Here is a 21,583-nt window from a genome sequence, read left to right as displayed (position 1 = left end):
ATTGTATTGTTCAACTTTTTTTTTTTTTTTTTACACTGTTGTTTTTATTCATCTGATGATTTCTCATCCAACCCTACTCTCCATCGTCCTCTTGCAAAATTAAAAAATCTCTCCCCAAAAATATCAATTCTAACTGTGAAATTGAAATCCTCAGAAGATCGTTTAATCTTTTTTTCTCTATTATTGTTTGAATATCTTTCTTTTTGTTGTTAATCGCTTGTTTCTTTCGCCCCTCGCTTGGTTCAAATTCGACGAACAAGAGGAAATTTTTCATAGAAAGTATACTGTAACACCTTTATCCTACTTTATCTCTTGCCTTTTGTTGAGTATGCTTTTTTGATTTCTATATTCCTATTTCTCTTCGATCGATCTCTACTTTGTGTTTAGGATTTTCTAAATTGTATTGAGATTTTCTGTCATCTCCATCTTTTGCTTGTTCTTTTGTGTATTTGTTCGATTTTTAGATCTGCATTTTGTTAATTATTTTCGTGTTGGGGTTTTTTCGAACTCTGTACGAGTTTCTATTTCATTTTTTCCATCTCTTCTTTCTACATGTGTACATCTTCGGCTTTTTTCTTACCTCTATTTTATTTATTTTATTATTTGTTTTATATGTTTTGGGCTTTTCTCAGATTTGTTCTACATGGTTAAATTAAATTTATTCGAGTTGTTCACATGAAAAGTTCCATTGGAAGTAATTTTTCGTAAATAATTGCTCCTTTAAACTATAGTAGGCTTCTAGGGGGATTTCTTTCTAAATTTAATGATGCCCGTTTTGGAAGAGACTCAAAATTTATACTTGAACAAGGATTCATCATTTAGAGGTAATTCCTTTACTAATATTTACTACCATATGTTATTCTACTTGCCAAAATAAATTATTCCTCTTCGCCGTGTTCTTTACCAATTTCTTGTCATTTCAAATTCTGTCCTTAAAATATTTATTGCCTATATTGCTATAACTGATTATGTATCGCTTGACATCTTCGACATCTGTTTCCATTTACATTGTCAAATGCTCGTTACATCCATTCATTATGAAATTACTAAATTAACTATTGCTTTTGTTGTTGTATGAGGCAGTTGTTAAATAATTTCAAGCTAGATGTGAAAAAACCAATTTTCCTGTGATCGATATAGTAAGTATTCATGATCAATTTCCATTTCAAATAAGTTATTATTATTCAATATTACTTCCAATATTGTAAACTGATTATTAATGTATCATAACTGTTGAACTACTTAAAATTTATTCCTTTCAAAAGTAGCCTGGACGATCCATTTCACATGTTTAGCTGAAATTAGAATTTGTGGTGTAGTTTTCACATACTTTTAAAAATTAATATTATTTTCACATAATGGATAATTATTTATTATGAGATTGTTAAAGAGTTTCTTTTGCTTCTCAATTCTAATTATTGGCTATTCATCTTTATTGACTTCAAGCTGTTATTAAGAAGAAATGTAGCTTAAATGCTACCAATGTTGGTAAAGAGGTTGGCTTTGCCCCTAATATTTAGGTTGAACGTTTTATTTTGGTGGTTTTACTTTCTCGCCCTTCAATTTCTACAATAGACATTTACAGTATTATGTTTGTTCAATTTCAAGAGAACAAAGGTCTTCAATTGATCAAGACAACCATTGCTAAAGTAGGTTATACAGCAAAAGTTCCTTCTTCCCTTTTCTTTTCACGTATGTGTTCAGTTCATTCAATGTTCTATAATCACCTTGTATTTCTTCTGTCTTCACCTTGTGAAAGAGTAAAACTTCTAAGGCTTGCTCCTTCCTTCTACTCAAGTTGTCATTGGAATAATGTTGCTGCATCAGAATTTTATAGATTGGACAAGACTTATGATTTGAAATTGTCAAGGCAATGGATGCAAGCAATCCTGGTAATTAATGCTAATTGTTAGTTTTAATACAATTTTTTTTCATTATTGGTTCTAAATTGTTTAAATTAAACATATTTACTTTAGTTGACAATTTGATTCTAATCAATAAAATCTAACATAACTATCCTCTTCAATAGTCATTTAAGCTCAATTCGTATTATCGAAGGTTCTGACTACATTAGGATATCAAAGCAGCTTTGAAAATCAGGTCTACTCCAAATTCATTCTGATTTCAAATGCTTAACTAATTTATTTTTTGAATCTGGCAGCTGATCTTGCCTTTTTTGCAGTTGGATATAAACTACTATGACCTTGGCCTTCCCCAGTGGGATGTTACTAATGACTAGAAAACCATTCAAGTTGCATAAGCTACTTTTAAGTTTGACATCCTATGTTCTCGATTTTGAATAAATATTGAACTTCTAATAATAGGGCTTCAATATCTTCATTTTCTCATTTGCTTCACAATATTTGCAGTAGAGATAAAATTTTCAACATCTGTATTTTTAAGTTTTCTATTACAATTTTCGTAAATATTTATTCGTTCTTCTTCTTAGTTGATAGTTGTTTTGTACATTGAAAATGTTGGCTCAATTTAGTAATTAAATGTGCCACCATTTCTCCTGGTAGGCACAACTCATCTTAAATTGTTCGATGCTATGCGTCATTTTATCTTTAAATTATGAATCAGATCATTATCCTTTCTACACATTAAGGCTTTGTTTGCCTATCATTATACAATATTGTTTTTTGTACAATACTCATTTTTAACCACATATTCTTCAATAAAAAAATATTACACGTAAATAAAAAAATTTCCTTCTTTTTGAACCACACATTTCAATATCAATTACTGTTCTATGATATATTCTTCACAAATAATGGGGCACAAACATCCCCTAATAAAAGAGGAAATGTGGTGTGCACTGTTCATTTTTGTCCCCTCCTGTTCATCAAAATATATTTGGTATATATTATATATATGTCTTTTGTACCTCTTGTAAGACCATTTATACCTTCCTAATCTCTCCAAAGAATCGTAGGCAGCCATTAACTCCGATAGACTTCAACGACGAGGACGACAAAGACGAAGACATGACGAATAAGGTTTCGGCGCGATACCTGGTGTTGGATAAGTTTTTGTTTTGGGTTCTCTATTTTCCTTCTTTCTAATCTTACTTTCTAAGTTTAGTCGACATATTTCTTTGCTTAAATTTGCAGGTTTTGAGTATATATGATATCTGGGCATCTCATAAATAGCTTAAATAGTTCTTTAGTTTTGGGAATTCCATATTCTGATTTTTTGAGGTAACTCTTTTACCTTTGTTTAGATGTTTATTCTTTGAAAAAAGCATTTAACAACTTGGACTAATTCTATATTTGTTCCTTCCAGATAAGGAAAAAAAGGATGTGAAAGAATATATTTTTCTTCTAAGTTGATGAATCTCCTTTATTGATCAATATGTGATATTCCAACTCCTCATCACTACTGAAATCCATATGATATTGCGATTAATTCGTTCTTGCCTAAATTCAATTGCTCAAACAAAAGTAGATCTTCATCCTTTATTTGTTTTTTTCCTTTCTTTTCTATTTTAACTGATTGAATATCATTTCTTAATGCATTTGGTTAATTTTGGGGTTTCACTTGCACGCAATAGCCTATATTGAAGGAGACAAGTACTACGGGGCAAAAAGCAACTATTAATGTTTGGGAACCTAAAATATAGCACCATCATAACGAGTTCAATTTGTCCCAAATTTGGTTACTGGGTGGTTCATTTGGTAAAGATCTCAATAGCATTAAAGCTGGTTGGTAGGTAAATTTTTCTCCAAATTACTTGGTCGATCATAATTTGTTGCATTAATCTAACGGATTAGAATGCATGTTATTTCAAGTTAGCCCCGATGTCTACGAGGATAACAACACAACCATTTTTGAGTACATACCTATAGACAATTTAAAAAAGAATGCCAGCTCTTATTAAATAGAAGTTAATTATAAGTACAAAAACTCGAAGAAAGCATTTAATGAAGGTTCTTAACAGTTAGTCTTGTGTTTTTGGAGTACGCTTATATTATGTGACAATTATGTTTCTCTTCCAATCCAATTTAGCACATAGAATAAAATCTCAAGCATAAATAAAATAGTTAATCCCTAAGCAAGCTGGAGTATAGTACGAATCATGCTATAAATTTCTATGTCAAAATTATTTTTCTCATAGTTGGAGTTTTTTTCATGGGACAAGCTTTGAGAAATCGTGTGGCAATGATGAGAGAAGAGAAAGAAAATCTGATTTTGGGAATTCTTAAAATGAAAGAAGGATGAGAATTGATTATTTAAAAATGAAAGCGATGAACGTGCCTTCAAAGTCAAGCATTCACTCAAGAAGAGCGGCAAAAGTAAGAGTGGTGTTAGTGGCAACTTTGTTTCATTTGAGGATATTTGGGATGTTGATGAGCTGCAAGCTATTAAGGCATTTCGACGAGCCTTGATGCTAATTGTCAAACAAGTTTGATGATTATCATATGATGTTGAGGTTATTTTACAACACTTTTGCCACTTTTAGTCAAATGTTCGCATGTACGGATGGAAATATAAACTGTATCCTGGTTTAACATGTAGACGTCCTGATTTTGTCCTCATTACTATGGAGGTAACTAGTCACCCCTTCCTCCTTTAGTAGGACAATTTATGATTTTGCTGCATTACTTTATAATTTTTCCTATATTGTAGTCGGTAGTTAAGGTTTGAGGGATTGCATTTAATAGTCTTTCCAGATAAGTTATTTTTATATTTCTTGTAAACATTTTAGTATATAGTTGGAAAAGTACGCAACTATTTGAACTTTTGTCGATAATTATCCTGAAGTAACATTTTGATCATTTATTTGATCAAAGATATTAGGTTTTGTGTAGTCTTGGTAGTGTAATATATTGTATCCTCCAAATGTTGCAGACATTTCATAAAATATTTATCATCAAGATGGTCGAAGTATTATGCTACCGTAGAATATTGTAAAGAGTTTTTTTGATCTCAGGGCCACCACTAAGATACATGTATGTTGCTATTTCTTCCTTTTTCCATATGTAAGCATTATTTTTTCTCACTTAAATGGCCGACTTTAATTACTCGGTCTATCTTCTTTTTGGAATATCTCACATGTACTTGGAAACAAATATAGGAATAAGTTGCTTAAAATAAAAGATATCAAGTGCAAAACAATGGAAACCGTTGTTGTAACTTGCGAACATTGAAATTTATTTCGAGATTTTGACGTAAATTTTTGGGGTTGTGTAGTGATCAGAATTCTTTGGTGGAAAGGCCAAGGGGTTTGCCTTCGGTCAGATAGAGGACCATGCAAAAATTCCGAGATACAAAAGGTCATTCCTAACATGGGAGCTATTAAATTGACCTACAAAGATCATATATAAATACTTGTGTTATAATTTTGATCATGTTAAAAAATAATAAATGGCTCGAAATCATGTTACAGATGGTGCTTGATGGTGAAGCACGACTGGCAGGAAGGTGGTTGAAATTCTTAACGACGACAAAGAGATAGTTTATGCTGAGCAACACTACTTGATTGTATAGACTATGTCTGTTGTGCATATGATTAGGCACAACTGCACAATATTTCTGTTTTATGTGAGATTTTTTTTTTATTTAGTTGTTGAAGCAGGTAAAGGCAGTGACACCTCAACTGTTGAATCTGGTTCTGAAGCTGAAAAATATTTCTTCACCAAAAGCTATTCAGAGTTACTCGCACCTTTGATTGACTCATGTTCGTGAGGAGGTATGGTCAAGCCTTACAATTTCAAGATTAGATATTTAATTATCTGCTATTGAAAATAATGTTTTTTATAATTTTAATTGAATTCTCCCTTATTTAATGTTGAGTCTAGTGGTAGCTTGTGCAAATATTTAATTTGGTGCTTGTAGGTCAGTTAGTGTTTGCTTAATTGCAACACAAGTGCAAAATTATCAATTGCTTAATATCGTCTCTTTGATTGGTTTAAAAGCATCTGTGTATATCCTAAAAAGGTGTCCAGTTACATGGAATTCAAATTTTTATAGGTCGGGTTGTGCAATCTTTTGCTACTAAAAAAATCAAGTAAAGTGACATTATTCAATAGTTCATTAGTTGTTTGATAATTATTATTTATAATGTCTATCATTTTATTTATGATATAAGGTACAAATTCTTCATGAAATATAACTAAGCATACAGTTTCTTGTAAGAAATATTGCTTTCCTATAAAACTAATTTTCCTTACTTAAGAAAGGATAACTTTACCATGTACAGTGTCTTCTTTATTCCAAAAGTCTCGTTGGTCAACATTTTATGAACTCAATGTAAAGAGAGACCCACTATATATAGAACCATAGAACACAGCAGAAATGTGTTGACACTTTCTCAATTCCTCACAAAAATTAACGTGGAGGATCAACCTTTCTCTTCTAATTATCTCAAGTCCTTGTTTCTCAGGTTAAAGCTAATGGAAACTCTAGCTCGGCAACTTATCACGATATGATGAGTACGTTCCTATGGTTGACAAAGTTGTTGATTCTGGATGGAAAAAGCATAAATCACTTTCAAAACCTTATATTTTTTAAGGTTAGTTGCTTTAGAAGTTCCATTTTTGTATCTGTCTCCATACATAATATTTGAATCAGTCTATGATCTTCTCATGCTTATTTATTCATCTAATACTTGCTTCGAAGACCTAGGGGGTCTTTTTTTCTTCGGTTGAACCGATCTTTCTATCATTGCAAACGTCGCCTTAGGTGCTCATTTTTATTCTTATAACTCTTATCATATGTTGATCATGTTTAGAGGTTATCTATGATTAACTTATGATTGTTCTTTTGTTAATAGCTATGCCTTAATAACATTTTGTTATATCCTGATATTAAATGACCGCTATATTGGAGATATAAGATTAGCTATGTCTAAATAAGATTACAATGACAATAGATTAGTAACTATTTTTTGATTGCATAGTATATGATTTTTCCCCTCTTTGATTTTTATATCTCCAGGTATAAGATAAGAGAGAAGGAAAAAATTGTTCAAGCATATTCTTCTTAGGATCTTGAAGAAATTTTTGTAAGTTTATTTGTATTAAATTGATCCTATATCAATTATTTATAGAAATTATTCTCAAAATAAACGCTCCATTATTTTACCGGATCCATTTTATGTGACTATAATATTTTCCATATTCTAAATGTGTTGGCTACCAAATATCCTGATTAGGATTGAGGTAAGATTGGTGTTATCTATAATCTATGTACCATAATTAATTTTATTAATATTCTAGTTAAGCCACTTTCTAATTTCAAATTCTACACTATGTTTTTCAGAGCTTTGGTAAAAGAAGAGGATGCTTGATAAACCCATCTAAGAAACTGGAAGGAAAATGACTTTTTACAGGCACAAGAAAAGAAACTTATTGTGGAGATTAAAAAAAATGTAAAGCAAGGACAGATGGTAAGTTGTTCTCTATAGTTAATTCCATTTCAGTTTCTTAGACTTTATGGCTCTCTTTTCTCCCATAGGCCCCATCCGCTTTATTGCCCAGGTTGCTCCCATAAAGACATTTTGAAAATCGTTTTTGATTAGATTGATTTTAAAGATAGATTCATTAATGATAATTTAGTGAATTTTCATCTTCATTATATGAACCATCTAGAAGAAATCAGATAGAAATAATTTTATTTTATAACTTCAATGAAAATTCAATGGAATATTATTGTGTTTACTCTCTCTCTCTCTCTCTCTCAAAAATGTGGTATCCACAAGTTATGCCCCTATTTGATTCTCATTAAAATGAGAATACTTGACCAAAAAACATTTTCCCACAATGCCGATGAATTAAAATTTTTAGATTTGTCAATATACTTGTGAGATGAACAGGAAAAGTAAAATGCTCATTGAAAAGTCAATACCAGAAATACCCTGCTTTGGCCAATTAAAATTACACAAGTACCCTAAACCCATTACCAAAAGGGCATGCTGCTTTGAAAATGACATAAAAATGGGGCCATAAGTCATTGAGTGAAACATCCATTTTGAATACATTGGAGCTCATGAGACAAATTAATGGTCCATAAAACCTGAAAAATAGAAAGAAAGAAAGAAAGAAAATGATTGAGACAACAACTTGGTAGCCAAAAGAGATCAACACATTTTGTAGTTCTAATTTCTAAGGCCATCTCCAATTGGTGCCCTATTGCACCATTTTGGTGCAAAATGGTACAACAATGTTCATTGCACCATTTGATGCTTTTTGTTGATCAGGCGACACCTGGATTTGAACTGGGAAAAAAGGATTCTATGCGCAGACGTTAAAGCTAGAACAGGCCATTCGCCAGGGAGATTCTGAAATTGTAGAGGCTTGGTTTGATCAAGCAGTGACATAGGTGTTATGAGTAGAATTTTGTTCATATCTTAGTTCTAGGAATTTACTCATCTTCCATGAAGGAGTCGAATTCGTTAGGTATGGATGATGAGATTCCATCGATACATAGCCAATTCCAATAGACTTATTGGGGGGTTCCATTAGCGTGTATTCGGGTCGTGTCTCAGTCCCAGTGTGGCTGATCGTCTGAAAAGACCAGCTAAGCATCAAGGGGCCCGCTATGCCAAAAACGAGAGAAACCCCATCCTTGTATCTTTCGAGTCATGCCCAGAATGAGTACTTTATCCTTGAGATCTATCCAAAGTAGTTTCTGCCCCTTCTGGCAATATCGTAATTAATGAGTTGATTCTTTCATCAATACTCATTGAATGAGACATCCATTTTGAATACATTGGAGCTCAATGAGATAAATTAATGGTCCATAAAACCTAAAAAATAAAAAGAAATAAAAAAAATGATTGAGACAACAACATGGTAGCTAAAAGAGATCAACACATTTTGTAGCTCTAACTTCTAAGGTCATCTTCAATTGGTGCCCTATTGCACCATTTTGGTGCAAAATGGTACAACACTGTTCATTGCATTATTTGATGCTTTTTTATTGATCAGGCGACACCTGAATTTGAATAGGGGAAAAAGGATTCTATGCGCAGTCGTGAAAGCTAGAACAGGCCATTCGCCAGGGAGATTTTGAAATTGCGGAGGCTTGGTTTGATCAAGCATAACATAGGTGTTATGGGTAGAATTTTGTTCACATCTTAGATCTAGGAATTTACTCAGTTTCCATGAAGGGGTCGAATTCGTTATGTATGGATGATGAGATTCCATTGATACAGAGCCAATTCCAATGGACTTATTGGAGGGTCCCGTTGGCGTGCATCCGGGCTGTGTCTCAGTCCTAGTGTGAGTGATCATCCGAAAAGACCAGGTAAGCATCATGGGGCCCGCTATGCCAAAAATGAGAGAAACCCCATTCCTGCATCTTCCGAGTCATACCCGAAATGAGTACTTTGCCCTGGAGATCTAAATCCAAAGCAGTTTCTATCCCTTATGGCAGTTATAGGAATTAATGAATTGCTTCTTTCATCAATACTCATTGAATGAGACATCCATTTTGAATACACTGGAACTCAATGAGACAAATTAATGGTCCATAAAACTTGAAAAAATAGAAAGAAAGAAAAAAAAAGTGATTGAGACAACAACGTGGTAGCCAAAAGAGATCAACACATTTTGTAATTCTTACTTCTAAGGCCATCTCCAACTGGTGCCATGTCGCACCATTTTGGTGGAAAATGGTACAACACTGTTCATTGCATTTTTTGATGATTTTTATTGATCAAGCGACACGCAAATTTGAATAGAGGGAAAATGATTCTATGCGCAGACGTGAAAGCTAGAACAAGCCATTAGCTAGAAAGATTCTGAAATTGTGGAGGCTTGGTTTGATCAAGCAGTGACATAGGTGTTATAGGTAGAATTTTGTTCACATCTTAGATCTAGGAATTTACTCATCTTCCATAAAGGATCCGAATTCGTTATGTATGGATGATGAGATTCTATTGATACAGAGCCAATTCCAATAGACGTATTGCAGAGTCCCATTGGCATGCATCTGAGTTGTGTCTCAATCCCAGTGTGGCCGATCGTCCGTAAAGACCGGCTAAGCATCATGGGGACCGCTATGCCAAAAGTGAGAGAAACCCCATCCGTGCATCTTCCGAGTCATGCCCGGAATGAGTACTTTGCCCTTAAGATCTATCCAAAGCAGTTCCTGCCCCTTCTGACAGTTATCAGAATTAATGAGTTGCTTCTTTCATCAATACTCATTGATTGACACATCCATTTTGATTACATTGGAGCTCAATGAAACAAATTAATGGTCTACAAAACCTGAAAAGTAGAAAGAAAGAAAGAAAGAAAAGCATTGAGACATGTGGTAGCCAAAAGAGATCAACACATTTTGTAGTTCTAACTTCTAAGGCCATCTCCAATTGGTGCCCTATTGCTATGGCTGGGCAAATCTCTCGAACCGAACCGATCAAACCCTAACCGAACCGAACCGAACCCGACGGTTCTTGTCAAATTAAATACCCGAACGGGTATCTGAATTGAGAACCGACGGGTACGGTTCGATTCTCGGTTCTAGACCAAGAACCGAAAAATCGGATAAGAACCAAATATTTCTAATTTTTTATTTTTTTATATTGAGTAAATCAAATTATTTTAATATAATTTTTTCTAAACAAATTACCAAATCAATGATTTCTAAATCCAAATTTTTGGCCCAATAATTTGTTTCATTTCTAATTTTTTTAATTTTTGGCCCAATTACCCATTTTATTGTTTCATTTCTTAGCCAAACAAGATCAAATCCACTAAATAACCCTAAACACCTACAATAAAGTGCATAATATTGTCTCGACTCTCACACTCACTCTCGCAGCCTCGCTAATATTCCAAAACTTATACAATCGTCGGCCGACACTATGACCTCCGATCGAAGCCGTGACTTTCGCCGACCGAAGTTTTGATCGTAGCAATCATTTGAACAAGGTAGTTTTCTAGTCTCTGACATTCCAAAACCATTGAATATATCATTAGTCGTATTTATATAATGTTGTTATAAATGTTAAAAAATTTAATTATAGTACAGAATCGAACGGAACCGAACTGAACCTAACTGAATCGAATGGAACCGAACCTGAACGGTTCCATAATTATATTTGGACCCGACGGTTTCATTTACTAGATACCCGAAAAGTTTGGTTCGGTTCGGTTCGGTTCTAAAGAGAACCGAACTGAATCGAACCGACCCGTGCCCACCCCTACCTATTACACCATTTTGTGCAAAATGGTACAACACTGTTCATTGCACCATTTTTTGCATCAAATGGTGCAATGTCCGTTTTGATCTTTTCTTGCATCAATGGTACAATAGCTATCACGTCCAATCTGATCATTAATCTAGCCAAAGCACTAGGTCAGTAGGTAACTTGTCAATTGATAAAATATTGCAGAGTCTGAAGGTGATTTATTTATTTATTTTCAAAAAAGGGGGGCATAGATATAACTATGAGTTTTTCATATAACTTCTCTCTCTCTCTCTACACACACACACACACACACACACATATATATATATATAATTTTTTTTTTTGAAAAATATCTAAAAAGTATGTGATGTATGTTTCGTGGGTTATGTTACATGTAGATTATGGTATTCATAAGGATGTCCATAACGTACACTATTTTCCAACCCTGCAAAGATGTTATGCCACGTGTACATTATGGTGTTTTAATATCATTTTAACCATATATTCTTCAATAAAATAATATTACATGCAAATCTATTTAACTATACATTTTCCATCAATACACTATTCAAAAATACATTTTTATGAAAATAATGGAGCTCAAACAAGAGCCAATTCTATCAAATAATGGGGGTATTCCAATTGAAAAATATGACTCTTGCATACCCGATGTGATTGGTTCAAATATTTGCACTTCTATTTTGTAAATTTTCAAAACAATCCTGCTTTTTGGCCAGGTTCAAAATCAGGCAACGCCCCATGTATTTAGGCCTGGTTTTGAACCTGTCCTGATGGCTTTTTTATTTTCAAAATGTGTTGATTTAAATCAATCGATTCACTCGATTTGACGTGTCATTGTTGATTCAATTATATATTTGTCCATTTATATTTGAATGAACTGAATAATAATAATACATTTATCAAGTTTTCTATAGAGGGACCAATTGAATTCAAATTTAATAACTCGCCAAAATTGTGTTGGGGAATACATCGATTATATGCATATTATATTCACAAAAGCATATTGTTTATTTGCATATAATCGAAACGTAATTTCGACTTATCGAAATAGAATTTGAAAAGCAAAACAATAATAGTTATCGAATCCGAATGTATGAATATGGATTCATCTCTTTCGATTCTTGAACGAAATCAAGTTATTATTTGAATCAAACCTCGCAGAACAATCATATAAATAATGTTAATCAGTGTCTGAAATCAAACCATAATTAAGAGAAATCAGAAAATGAAGGAAGAAAGATACAAGTGATGAATTTTTGGACAAGGCAAGTGTTTGACACTTGGTCCTTAAGATGAATATGTCTCGCATCGGTGCTAACGGTTTTCCAGCAATCATCTTCGAAGATAAAACGATCACGTCAAGCCATAGGAGCACTCCAAATGACTTCGACCAGGAACTCGAATGAAATTCTCTCTCTACCATAAACATGACTTTGATACAAGACATAATTATTTCTACAAAGTATTTTAAGTAACTTGACATGAAATAAATAATATGGAATTATGGAATGAAATGAAATTCTTAAAATTAAATCCAAACATATAGGGTTAATATATAGATGTTAAAAATGTTTGTCTCAAAAGATACAATCTATGGAAAAGACACAACTATTGGAATTAATCTCTATATTTAAAGAGACACATTTCTTGAAAAATGATAATATCAAAAATCATAATCTTTTATATAAAAAGACACATTTTCAGCCAAATAATTTCTAAAATATTCCATAATATTCTACGCACTCTTTCAATAATTCACGTATTTAAGTGATTTAAATTTGACTTAATTTTTCATTTACCAGATAATACAAAATTTCCCGCAAAATTCCAACTAATTGTGTTTTAATTTGGAATCTTGTTATATTTTCAAACCCACCTCGACTTTTTCCGAGGCCTAATCAAAGTTCACCCAACTTGGGGAATTGGGACTGTTTATCTTTGTCTTTCCTTCTCCGTTAAACAAAGCTTTAGAACTAATTTAAATATCATGTGCCAGAACATGCAAAATAATAATAGTCTAATAATCACTTGTAGATTTTGAGACGCGTACAAAAATGAAACACCATTTACTTACAAGAAGCCGGGTCTAACACGAGACTTCTTTTGCCCCATTTGCCTCCATATTTTACAATATCTCTTGCTTCGAAAGTTTTATAGCAATAAATATAACAATTATTTCTGGTAGGTGTTTTTATCGACTACTCACAACATGTGGGTGATTCTGTACATCGAGACTAATTCTAAATATAAAGCATTGTTATCAACTGTCAACGTCATCTTTTTCATCATTTACCCATCTACTGTGAGTAATCGGTAGGGATTTTGTGAACCTCTAGTACACGAAGAATAATCCTAAACCCCTGTTTGGACCACATTATTTGGGCAAAAAAATGAAAAATTGTACCATTATTAATAATTTCTAGCTGCAATTGTTGGCCTCTTCTTTCAGGTGTGGGCTCAAATGACTGCAACAATCACATTTTTTCTTTTAATGGAATGGAATCATTATCAAGTGTCAACGTCATCTCTCTCATCATTTAAACGAAAAACAAATGAAATTGTTGCATCATTTGGATCAAGACAGCTACCAAGCCTACCATTTTTCGACTTAACCATTTTTCGATTTTTCGACCAAGTGTTTCATATAATTCACTTCATTGTCCAAATTTGCCCTTGACATGTTATTATAGGCAAATGCATCCAATCGATTTCCAATTGTCCAATAAATGCAAATTAATGTCTGACAAAGTAACTTCAACTTTTGCATTTTTTAATTAGTTTTTCACTTTAGATTAATGAGATTTTGGGTAAAATGATCTCTAAACGGCGGCTAAATTCATAAATCAATCAAATCACAAAACCAATGATTCTCCTGTTTATTCCTGAAATATATAATAATAATATAATAATACGCGTGGTCTGCTTAGATGTCCCTCGATAAATTGGGTGATAGGCCAGTGAAAATTTCTGCAAAACTGGAATCTAATATCCATGGCTAACAATTCCAAATTACATGTAGTGATGTTCCCATGGTTAGCTTTTGGTCATATTATTCCATTCCTTGAGCTCTCTAAATTCATAGCTCAAAAGGGTCACAAAATCTCATTTGTTTCCACTCCAAGAAATATTGATCGTCTCCCAAAAATCCCTTCTCATTTAGTTTCTTCCATAACCCTAGTTAAGATTCCTCTGCCTAAAGTTGAAGGACTCCCTGAATCTGCAGCGGCAACCATGGATATCAGGAATGAAGATATACCCTATTTGAAGAAAGCATTTGATGGGATGGAAACTGAGTTGACTCGTTTCTTGGAAAACTCACTTCCAGATTGGGTTCTCTACGATTTTGCTCCACACTGGTTGCCTCCAGTTGCAGCAAGACTTGAAATTTCTCGTGCCTTTTTTATGATAATGAACGCATGGTTTTTAGCTTTCTTTGGGCCATCTGAGATCTTGATTAACGGGTCTGATGAAAGGAAAAAAGCTGAAGAGTTTATGATTCCACCAAAGTGGGTCCGATTTGAGACAAAAGTGGCTTATCGAAGATCCGAAGCAAACTGGATCGTCGCATCAAATCAAAAGAATGACTCAGGAGTTTCAGATATTTATCGAGGAGGTAACGTAATTCATGGGTCCGAGGTTATATTCATAAGACACTGCAACGAGTTTGAACCGGATTGGTTGAAATTACTTGAAGAGCTTCACCATAAGCCAGTTATTCCAGTAGGTTTAATGCCACCCCAAGTGGAAGAAGATGACAGTCAATCATGGGTTGCAATCAAAACTTGGCTTGATGATCAAAATATACAGTCAGTTGTTTACGTAGCATTAGGGAGCGAGGTGACTCCGAGTCAAGATCAAATCTATGAGTTAGCTCTTGGATTGGAGTTATCGGATGTTCCCTTCTTTTGGGCACTGAGGAAGCCATCTGGGTCGGACGGTTCCTACTCGGTGATTTTACCAGACGGGTTCGAGGAGAGAGTTAAGGGTCGGGGTATGGTGTGGAAAAGTTGGGCACCTCAGCTGAAGATATTGAGTCATGACTCGGTGGGTGCTTTCTTGACTCACTGTGGTTGGAGTTCTTTTATAGAGGGTCTCTCTTTTGGTCATCCATTAATTGCCTTACCTTTTCTGGTTGATCAAGGTTTGAATGCTAGAATCATTGCTGACAAGCAGGTTGGCATAGAAGTCCCGAAAAACGAAGAAGACGGATCATATACGAAGAACACTGTGTCCGACTCGATAAAGTTGGTAATGGTTGAAAATGAGGGGAAGAAATTTCGAGACAAAGCAAAAGAAATGAGTGAAATATTTGGGAACAAGAAATTACACGATAGCTACATTGATGATTTCATTAAATATCTTGAAAACGCTAGGCTCACGTTAAGGGCTGCTACAAGTACCAGTGCATAATTTTCCATTAGAAGATCATAATTCTTGACTTCTTGTTATTTGGAGCACTAAGAATTTCCAATTATGTTCAGATGTTACAATTTGTTTGTCTCATACCATCTTCAACGCCAAAACACCAAAATGCACCATTTTTTGGTGCAAATGAGCTTCAATGGAACACTATACTTTGCACCATTTTGGTGCAAAATGGTGCAAAGTGGTCAAAGTCTTTTTTGCCCTATCTTATTCTTTTCCAAATAAATTGATTAAATGTATTTGTGTCATTTGTGCTATATATTTTTTAGTACAATAAATTATTATTATTACTATTTGCATTAAATATAAGGAATAATAATTAATGAATTAATTAAAAGAAGAAGAAAATTTAAAACATAAAAAACACAATTATTTATTACAGTTAACACGAAATATATTAAACAACGACGTACATTTGATAATCTAATTTTATTTAAAGAAAATGATACATAAAAAAAAATGCATAGTTTAGTAAACAACGATATACATATGATAATCTACTATTTTTTGATGGCATGATATAATTTTTTCGTGTTTTAATGTTTTTATTAATTATACTATGTTTTTTTATATTTATTAATGAAATTAATCTTTTCCGTAATATAACATTAGTATTTATTTAGTAATTCATGTAATTATAAAATAATTAAATAAATAATATTTCAAATAAATAAATTATAAAGAATAAAAAAGGGGAAAGAAAATGGTTAAATATTGTTCATTTGGTGTAAATTTTGCTATAATGATTGTAGATGAATTTTAATTTGGTGCAAAATTTGATACAGCGTTGAAAATGGCGTCATGCTATATTTATGATTTGAAGTTTTGCAGTTAAAATTTAACAACTTTAAATGTTGGAGTCGAACCCTATTCTCCTTGATTTAATGCTTCCAGAATTTGATTTGTGATAAAATCGTGTTTTTATCAAACACGATTTAATAAGTGTTGACATTTTACTGGATGGCCAAAACGTGGACTATCTCTGGACGTTGGATTAAACCGGTTCATATGCCCTTTGTTAAAACGATGGAGCCTTCTGGAACGTCAGACACATCCCTTCATTTTGCTATCAACTCTATGGTTTTTAGAGAGAAAAATATTGGCGATTTGAGAGATGTTAATTCTCTTTGAGTGTTTCATGTGTAAAATCTCTGATTTTACATAGAGTATAGTGAGATCTTCCTTCTATTGTTGTATTCTGTGTGAATGGTGAAGAAATCTGAGTGATTTCTCTGTTGTATCATTTTGGTGGTGTTCGAAGGTTTTGTGGGCTGAGATTTGAGTGAATCTCTGTAAATCCATTGCTACACTTGAGAGATAAGTCTCATTTTCATCTCTCTGAATAATCTGTAAATCTGTTGTCATTTTTGGCTGTTTAGTGCAACCAAGCATAATCCAAATCTTTGAATGCTCAACAGGGAATGTAGGCGTTAGATGTGGTTGCCGAACCTCCGGAGCTTAGGCCGAAATAATTCCTTTGTGTTCCTTTAATTTTCTGCAATTTATTTCTCTTCGATTGAGGTTTTCTTATTTCTTGATTTGAATATCGTGTGGTCCTGCCTTTACAGTGGTATCAGAGCCCCGTCCAAAGGAACAAGACACCTGGATCTTAGAGAAACTGGTGGACCTGCAACGGTCTTGAATTTTTGGAACTGCTGAAAACGCAGATTGAGAACAATACGAGTTATTCAACTCGCTAGGTGAGATCTTTTTTAATTTTTCGTAAATTAACTTTCAAAAACTTGAGTGTCCTAAATTTTCCCTTGATTTTTTGATGCACCGTTGAAACCCCCTTGAGACTAATCTTTGTCCAGTGACTCCTGCGAGGCCCCTGAAATATGAGATAAATCAAGTACGGGTGTGCACTTGGAGAATCTTGCTGGAGAGAACTGTGAAACCTTGTATTCAATCTCTGTGATTGTTGTCTGTTAATTGATCTTGCTTGTTTTCTTCCAATATTGCGAGAATTGTGAAACTTTGTATTACTATGTGTTATACTGTACTTCAAACTTGATACAAATTGGCATTTCTTGACTCCCCCGTTTAAACTACTGTAAGTCCAAATTGATCTTTACATGAAAATTTGTCTGCACTATGGCTACTGCTAAATTGAAGTTAGTCAGTTTGTTGGTAAAATTGATTTTGATATGTGGAGTCAGAAAATGAGAGCAATTTTGATGCTAATGAAATGTGCCAAGTCTTTAGATGATTCATGGCCTGAGGGCTTAGCTCCTAATAAAAAATTTGAACTTGAGGAAATTGCTTGGAGTACTATATTTCTGTATTTGTCTGATAATGTGATCATAGAGGTAGGTGAAACTACTACTGCCTCTGATCTTTGGGCCAAACTTAAGGCTAAGTTTGAGACCAAAACCACTCCAAACTAATGTTTTCTTTTAAAACAATTCTTATCCTTTAAAATGGATCCTGTAGTTGACTTAGAAGAGAACCTTAGTAGGTTCACAAAACATACCCAAGACTTGACCAATTGTAATGAAAAACTTTCAAAAGATCAATTGACTGTAGTTTTGTTAAACTCCATAAGTGACAAGTACAAGGATATTAAAGTTGCCCTTGAATATGGTAGTGATGAACTCACTGTTGATGATATAACCAATGCTTTGAGGAATAAAGCTTTAGAAATCAAGGCTGAGTTAAGTAACAGTCACACTGGAACTAGTTTTTTAACTAAAGGAAAATCTTTTGAAAAACCTACACAAAATTTTAAGTTTTCAAAAACAAATCGGAGATGGGTTGACAGAAGTAAGACCAAGAGTAATGCAAAAGGTAAATAATGTTATGATTGTGGTAAACTTAGTCATTTTGCAAAAGATTGTTTTAAAAAGAAAAATGATTCAAAAAAAAGGTCTTGATAGAAGCAATGCACTGGCCTATGACAAAACTAAAACAAAAATGGTTTTGTGTTAGTAAGTGCTAAAAAATGCCTAACTGATGAATGAATACTTGACTCAGGATGTTCTTTTCATATGTGTCCCAATAAAAATTGTTTTATAAACTTATAAAGAATCAAAGGGGGACAGGTTATAATGGGCAACAACTTTGCATGTAAAGTGAGTGGAATTGGGACTGTCAAATTATTATTAGAAAATGGTAATATTTTGTTCCTAGAGAACACAAGACATGTCCCAAATTTGAAAAGGAACTTAGTGACCTTAGGAATGTTAGATGACAATGAGTTTAACATAATTATGGGTCAAGGACGTATACAAATTCTTAGAAAGTGGATTGATTGATTACAAGTGGATTTATAAGATAAAATCTGGAGAAGGTGATGATAACAATATTAGATATAAAGCCAGACTTGTAGCAAATGGTTTCACACAAAAAGAATGTGTGGACTACACTGAAATTTTTTCTCCTGTTGCTAAGTATGTTACTATCAGATGTCTACTTGCACTTGTTACACAATTTAAATGGGAACTTGATCAACTAGATGTTAAAACTGCTTTCCTTTATGGGGAATTAGATGAAATAATATACATGAGATAATCAATTGATTTTGAGAAAGGTGATCCTGAAAACACTGTTTGTTAAAGAAATCCTTGTATGCCCTAAAGCAGACACCTAGGCAGTGGTACAAAAGATTTGACACTTTTGTCTTGAAAGTTGGATTTAAAAGAAGCCAATATGATACTTGCTTGTACTGCAAAGGTAGCGGAGTTAAAAACTCATTATATCTGATTCTCTATGTGGATGATATGTTGTTGGCTAGTTCTGATAAATCAAAAATTGATGACATTAAATCAAAGTTAAGTTCCGAGTTTGATATGAAAGACCTTGGTGCTGCTAGAAGAATATTGGGCGTACATATTTGGAGAAACAAGGATAAAAATATGTTGTTTTTAAATCAATGTGACTATGTGTTTAAAATCTTGAAAAAATTCAACATGCATGATTGTAAGCCTGTAACACTGCCGCTTGTTAGTCATTTTAGATTGTCTTCTGAATTTTGTCCTAAATCTGAAGATGAATATGCCAGAATGTCAAAAATTTCATATGCTAATGTAATTGGCTCTGTGATGTTTTTGATGATATGCACCAGACCTAATTTTGCATATAATATTAGCATTTTAAGTAGGTTTATGAGTAACCCTGGTGAAGAACATTGGTATGCCTTAAAATGGTTATTGAGATATCTTAAGGGATCATTACATTTAGGCTTAATGTTTAAATCAGATAAAAATGAAATAAGTTTAAAAGGGTATACTGATTCCGATTTTGCTGGCAATAGAAATAATAGAAAGTCAACCTCATCTTATTTTTATACACTGTGTGGTACTGCTATCAGTTGAAAATATCAACTCCAGAAAGTTGTGGCTTTGTCCTCAACTGAGGCAAAATATATAGCTGCAACTGATGTTGTTAAAGAAGGAATATGGTTGAATGGTTTATTGTCTGAAATGGGTTTCAATGATAACCACATTGTGCTATTTTCTGATAACCAAAGTGCTATTCACCCAAGTAAAAATCCCATGTTCCATGATAGGTCAAAACATATTGATGTTAAATATCATTTTATAAGAGATATAATCTCAAAAGGTGAAATTAAGATTGAAAAAGTTTCTACTCGGTTTAATCCATCTGATATGGGTACAAAAGTAATTCCTTTAAACAAATTCTTGAACTGCTTGAAACTTTTATCTGTTGATTCTTTGTGATTCGTATACAGGTACTTGAAGCAAATGAAAAAGACGTAAGATCATGCTCCTGGCTGCACTAATAGCTCAAATTCTGGCAGCAAGGTAGAGATTGTTGGAGTCGAACCCTGTTCTCGTTGATTTAATGCTTCCAGAATTTGATTTGTGATAAAACCATGTTTTTATCAAACGCAATTTAATAAGTGTTGACACTTTACTGAATGGCCAACACGTGGACTATCTCTGGATGTTGGATTAAACCGGTTCATATACCCTTTGTTAAAACGATGGAGCCTTCTGGAACGTCAGACACAACCCTTCATCTTGCTCTCGACTCTAGGGTTTTCAGACAGAAAAATATTGGCGATTTGAGAGATGTTGATTCTCTTTGAATGTCTCATGTGTAAAATCTCTGATTTTACATAGAGTATAGTGAGATCTTCCTTCGATTATTGTATTATGTGTGAATGGTTAAGAAATCTGAGTGATTTCTTTGTTGTATCATTTTGGTGGTGTTCGAAGGTTTTGTGGGCTGAGATCTGAGTGAACTCTGTAGATCCAATGCTATATTTGAGAGATAAGTCTCATTTTCATCTCTCTGAACAATCTGTAAATCTGTTGCCATTTTTGGCTGTTTAGTGCAACCAAGCATATTCCAAATTTTTGGATGCTCAACGGGGATGTAGGCATTAGATGTGGTCGCCGAACCTCCGGGGCTTAGGCCGAAATAATTCCTTTGTGTTCCTTTAATTTTCTGCAATTTATTTTTGTTCGATTGAGGTCTTCTTGTTTCTAGATTTTAATATCGTGTGGTCCTGCCTTTACACTTAATTTTGACATCCAAGAACGTTGTTATTGATCATTATATATTCTGAAATCTACAGGAGAAAGAACAATAAATAATCAAGACAAGACAATCCTTTTGACATCCAAGAATTTTAGTTTACACTGTAAAAAATAGAATATTCAATTTCGGAATCATTCAATTTTGCACGATAAATGTGAATTGATCATATTTAAAGGTTGTTCGATCAGGACTAAATTTGTTTAAATGAACAGTAACATGGATCTAGTGTTAAAAATCAAATGGGCTCAATGGGTCAATTATATCTAGGAGTGTTAAATGAGTTAAGTCATTCGACTCTGTACCGTCAAGCTCGACTTGAAGCACCACGTGAGGTTATTCGACCTCGACTCATACTACCCTGTTTCATCAAATGTTGGTTAGATTCTCGCCAATTTTTGTTTACGATAATTTTCCGAAAAGTCAGTCGTCTTTTTCATAATACTACTGCCAAAAAATGATGTTGATGATGTTTGAATCGAACTTCTAAAATTAGTA

The 21,583-nt window shown here is 33.4% G+C and overlaps 1 protein-coding gene across 39 annotated transcripts in view; it reads left to right on the top strand.

Annotated features, from left to right (window-relative positions):
* Positions 1–21,583, top strand: part of LOC111397148 — a 74,224-nt gene continuing 52,641 nt past the window's right edge. For 2 of the 39 annotated variants that reach the window (XR_002703182.1, XR_002703181.1), the window contains exons 1-8: positions 10–824; positions 1,447–1,892; positions 2,030–3,200; positions 4,852–4,952; positions 5,194–5,276; positions 5,390–5,692; positions 6,386–6,514; positions 6,940–7,006. Coding sequence is in view for 1 of the 39 variants with exons in the window: in XM_023023907.1 (XP_022879675.1) it covers positions 764–824; positions 1,609–1,892; positions 2,059–2,100; positions 2,928–3,065 (525 nt within the window). In the remaining 38 variants the exon portion in view is untranslated. Of the gene's footprint in view, positions 1,140–1,446; positions 1,893–2,029; positions 3,205–3,242; positions 4,953–5,193; positions 5,277–5,389; positions 5,693–6,385; positions 6,515–6,621; positions 6,685–6,939; positions 7,007–7,263; positions 7,671–8,200; positions 8,767–8,930; positions 10,368–17,151; positions 17,284–17,397; positions 17,599–20,273; positions 20,652–21,583 lie in introns of those variants that run through there. The other 37 variants (XR_002703162.1, XR_002703160.1, XR_002703169.1 and 34 more) reach the window with 37 other exon arrangements.

This window comes from Olea europaea, chromosome 7, assembly GCF_002742605.1.
Source record: "Olea europaea var. sylvestris chromosome 7, O_europaea_v1, whole genome shotgun sequence".
Taxonomy (NCBI): Eukaryota; Viridiplantae; Streptophyta; class Magnoliopsida; order Lamiales; family Oleaceae; genus Olea; species Olea europaea.
This window is presented reverse-complemented; position numbering and strand designations above follow the sequence as displayed.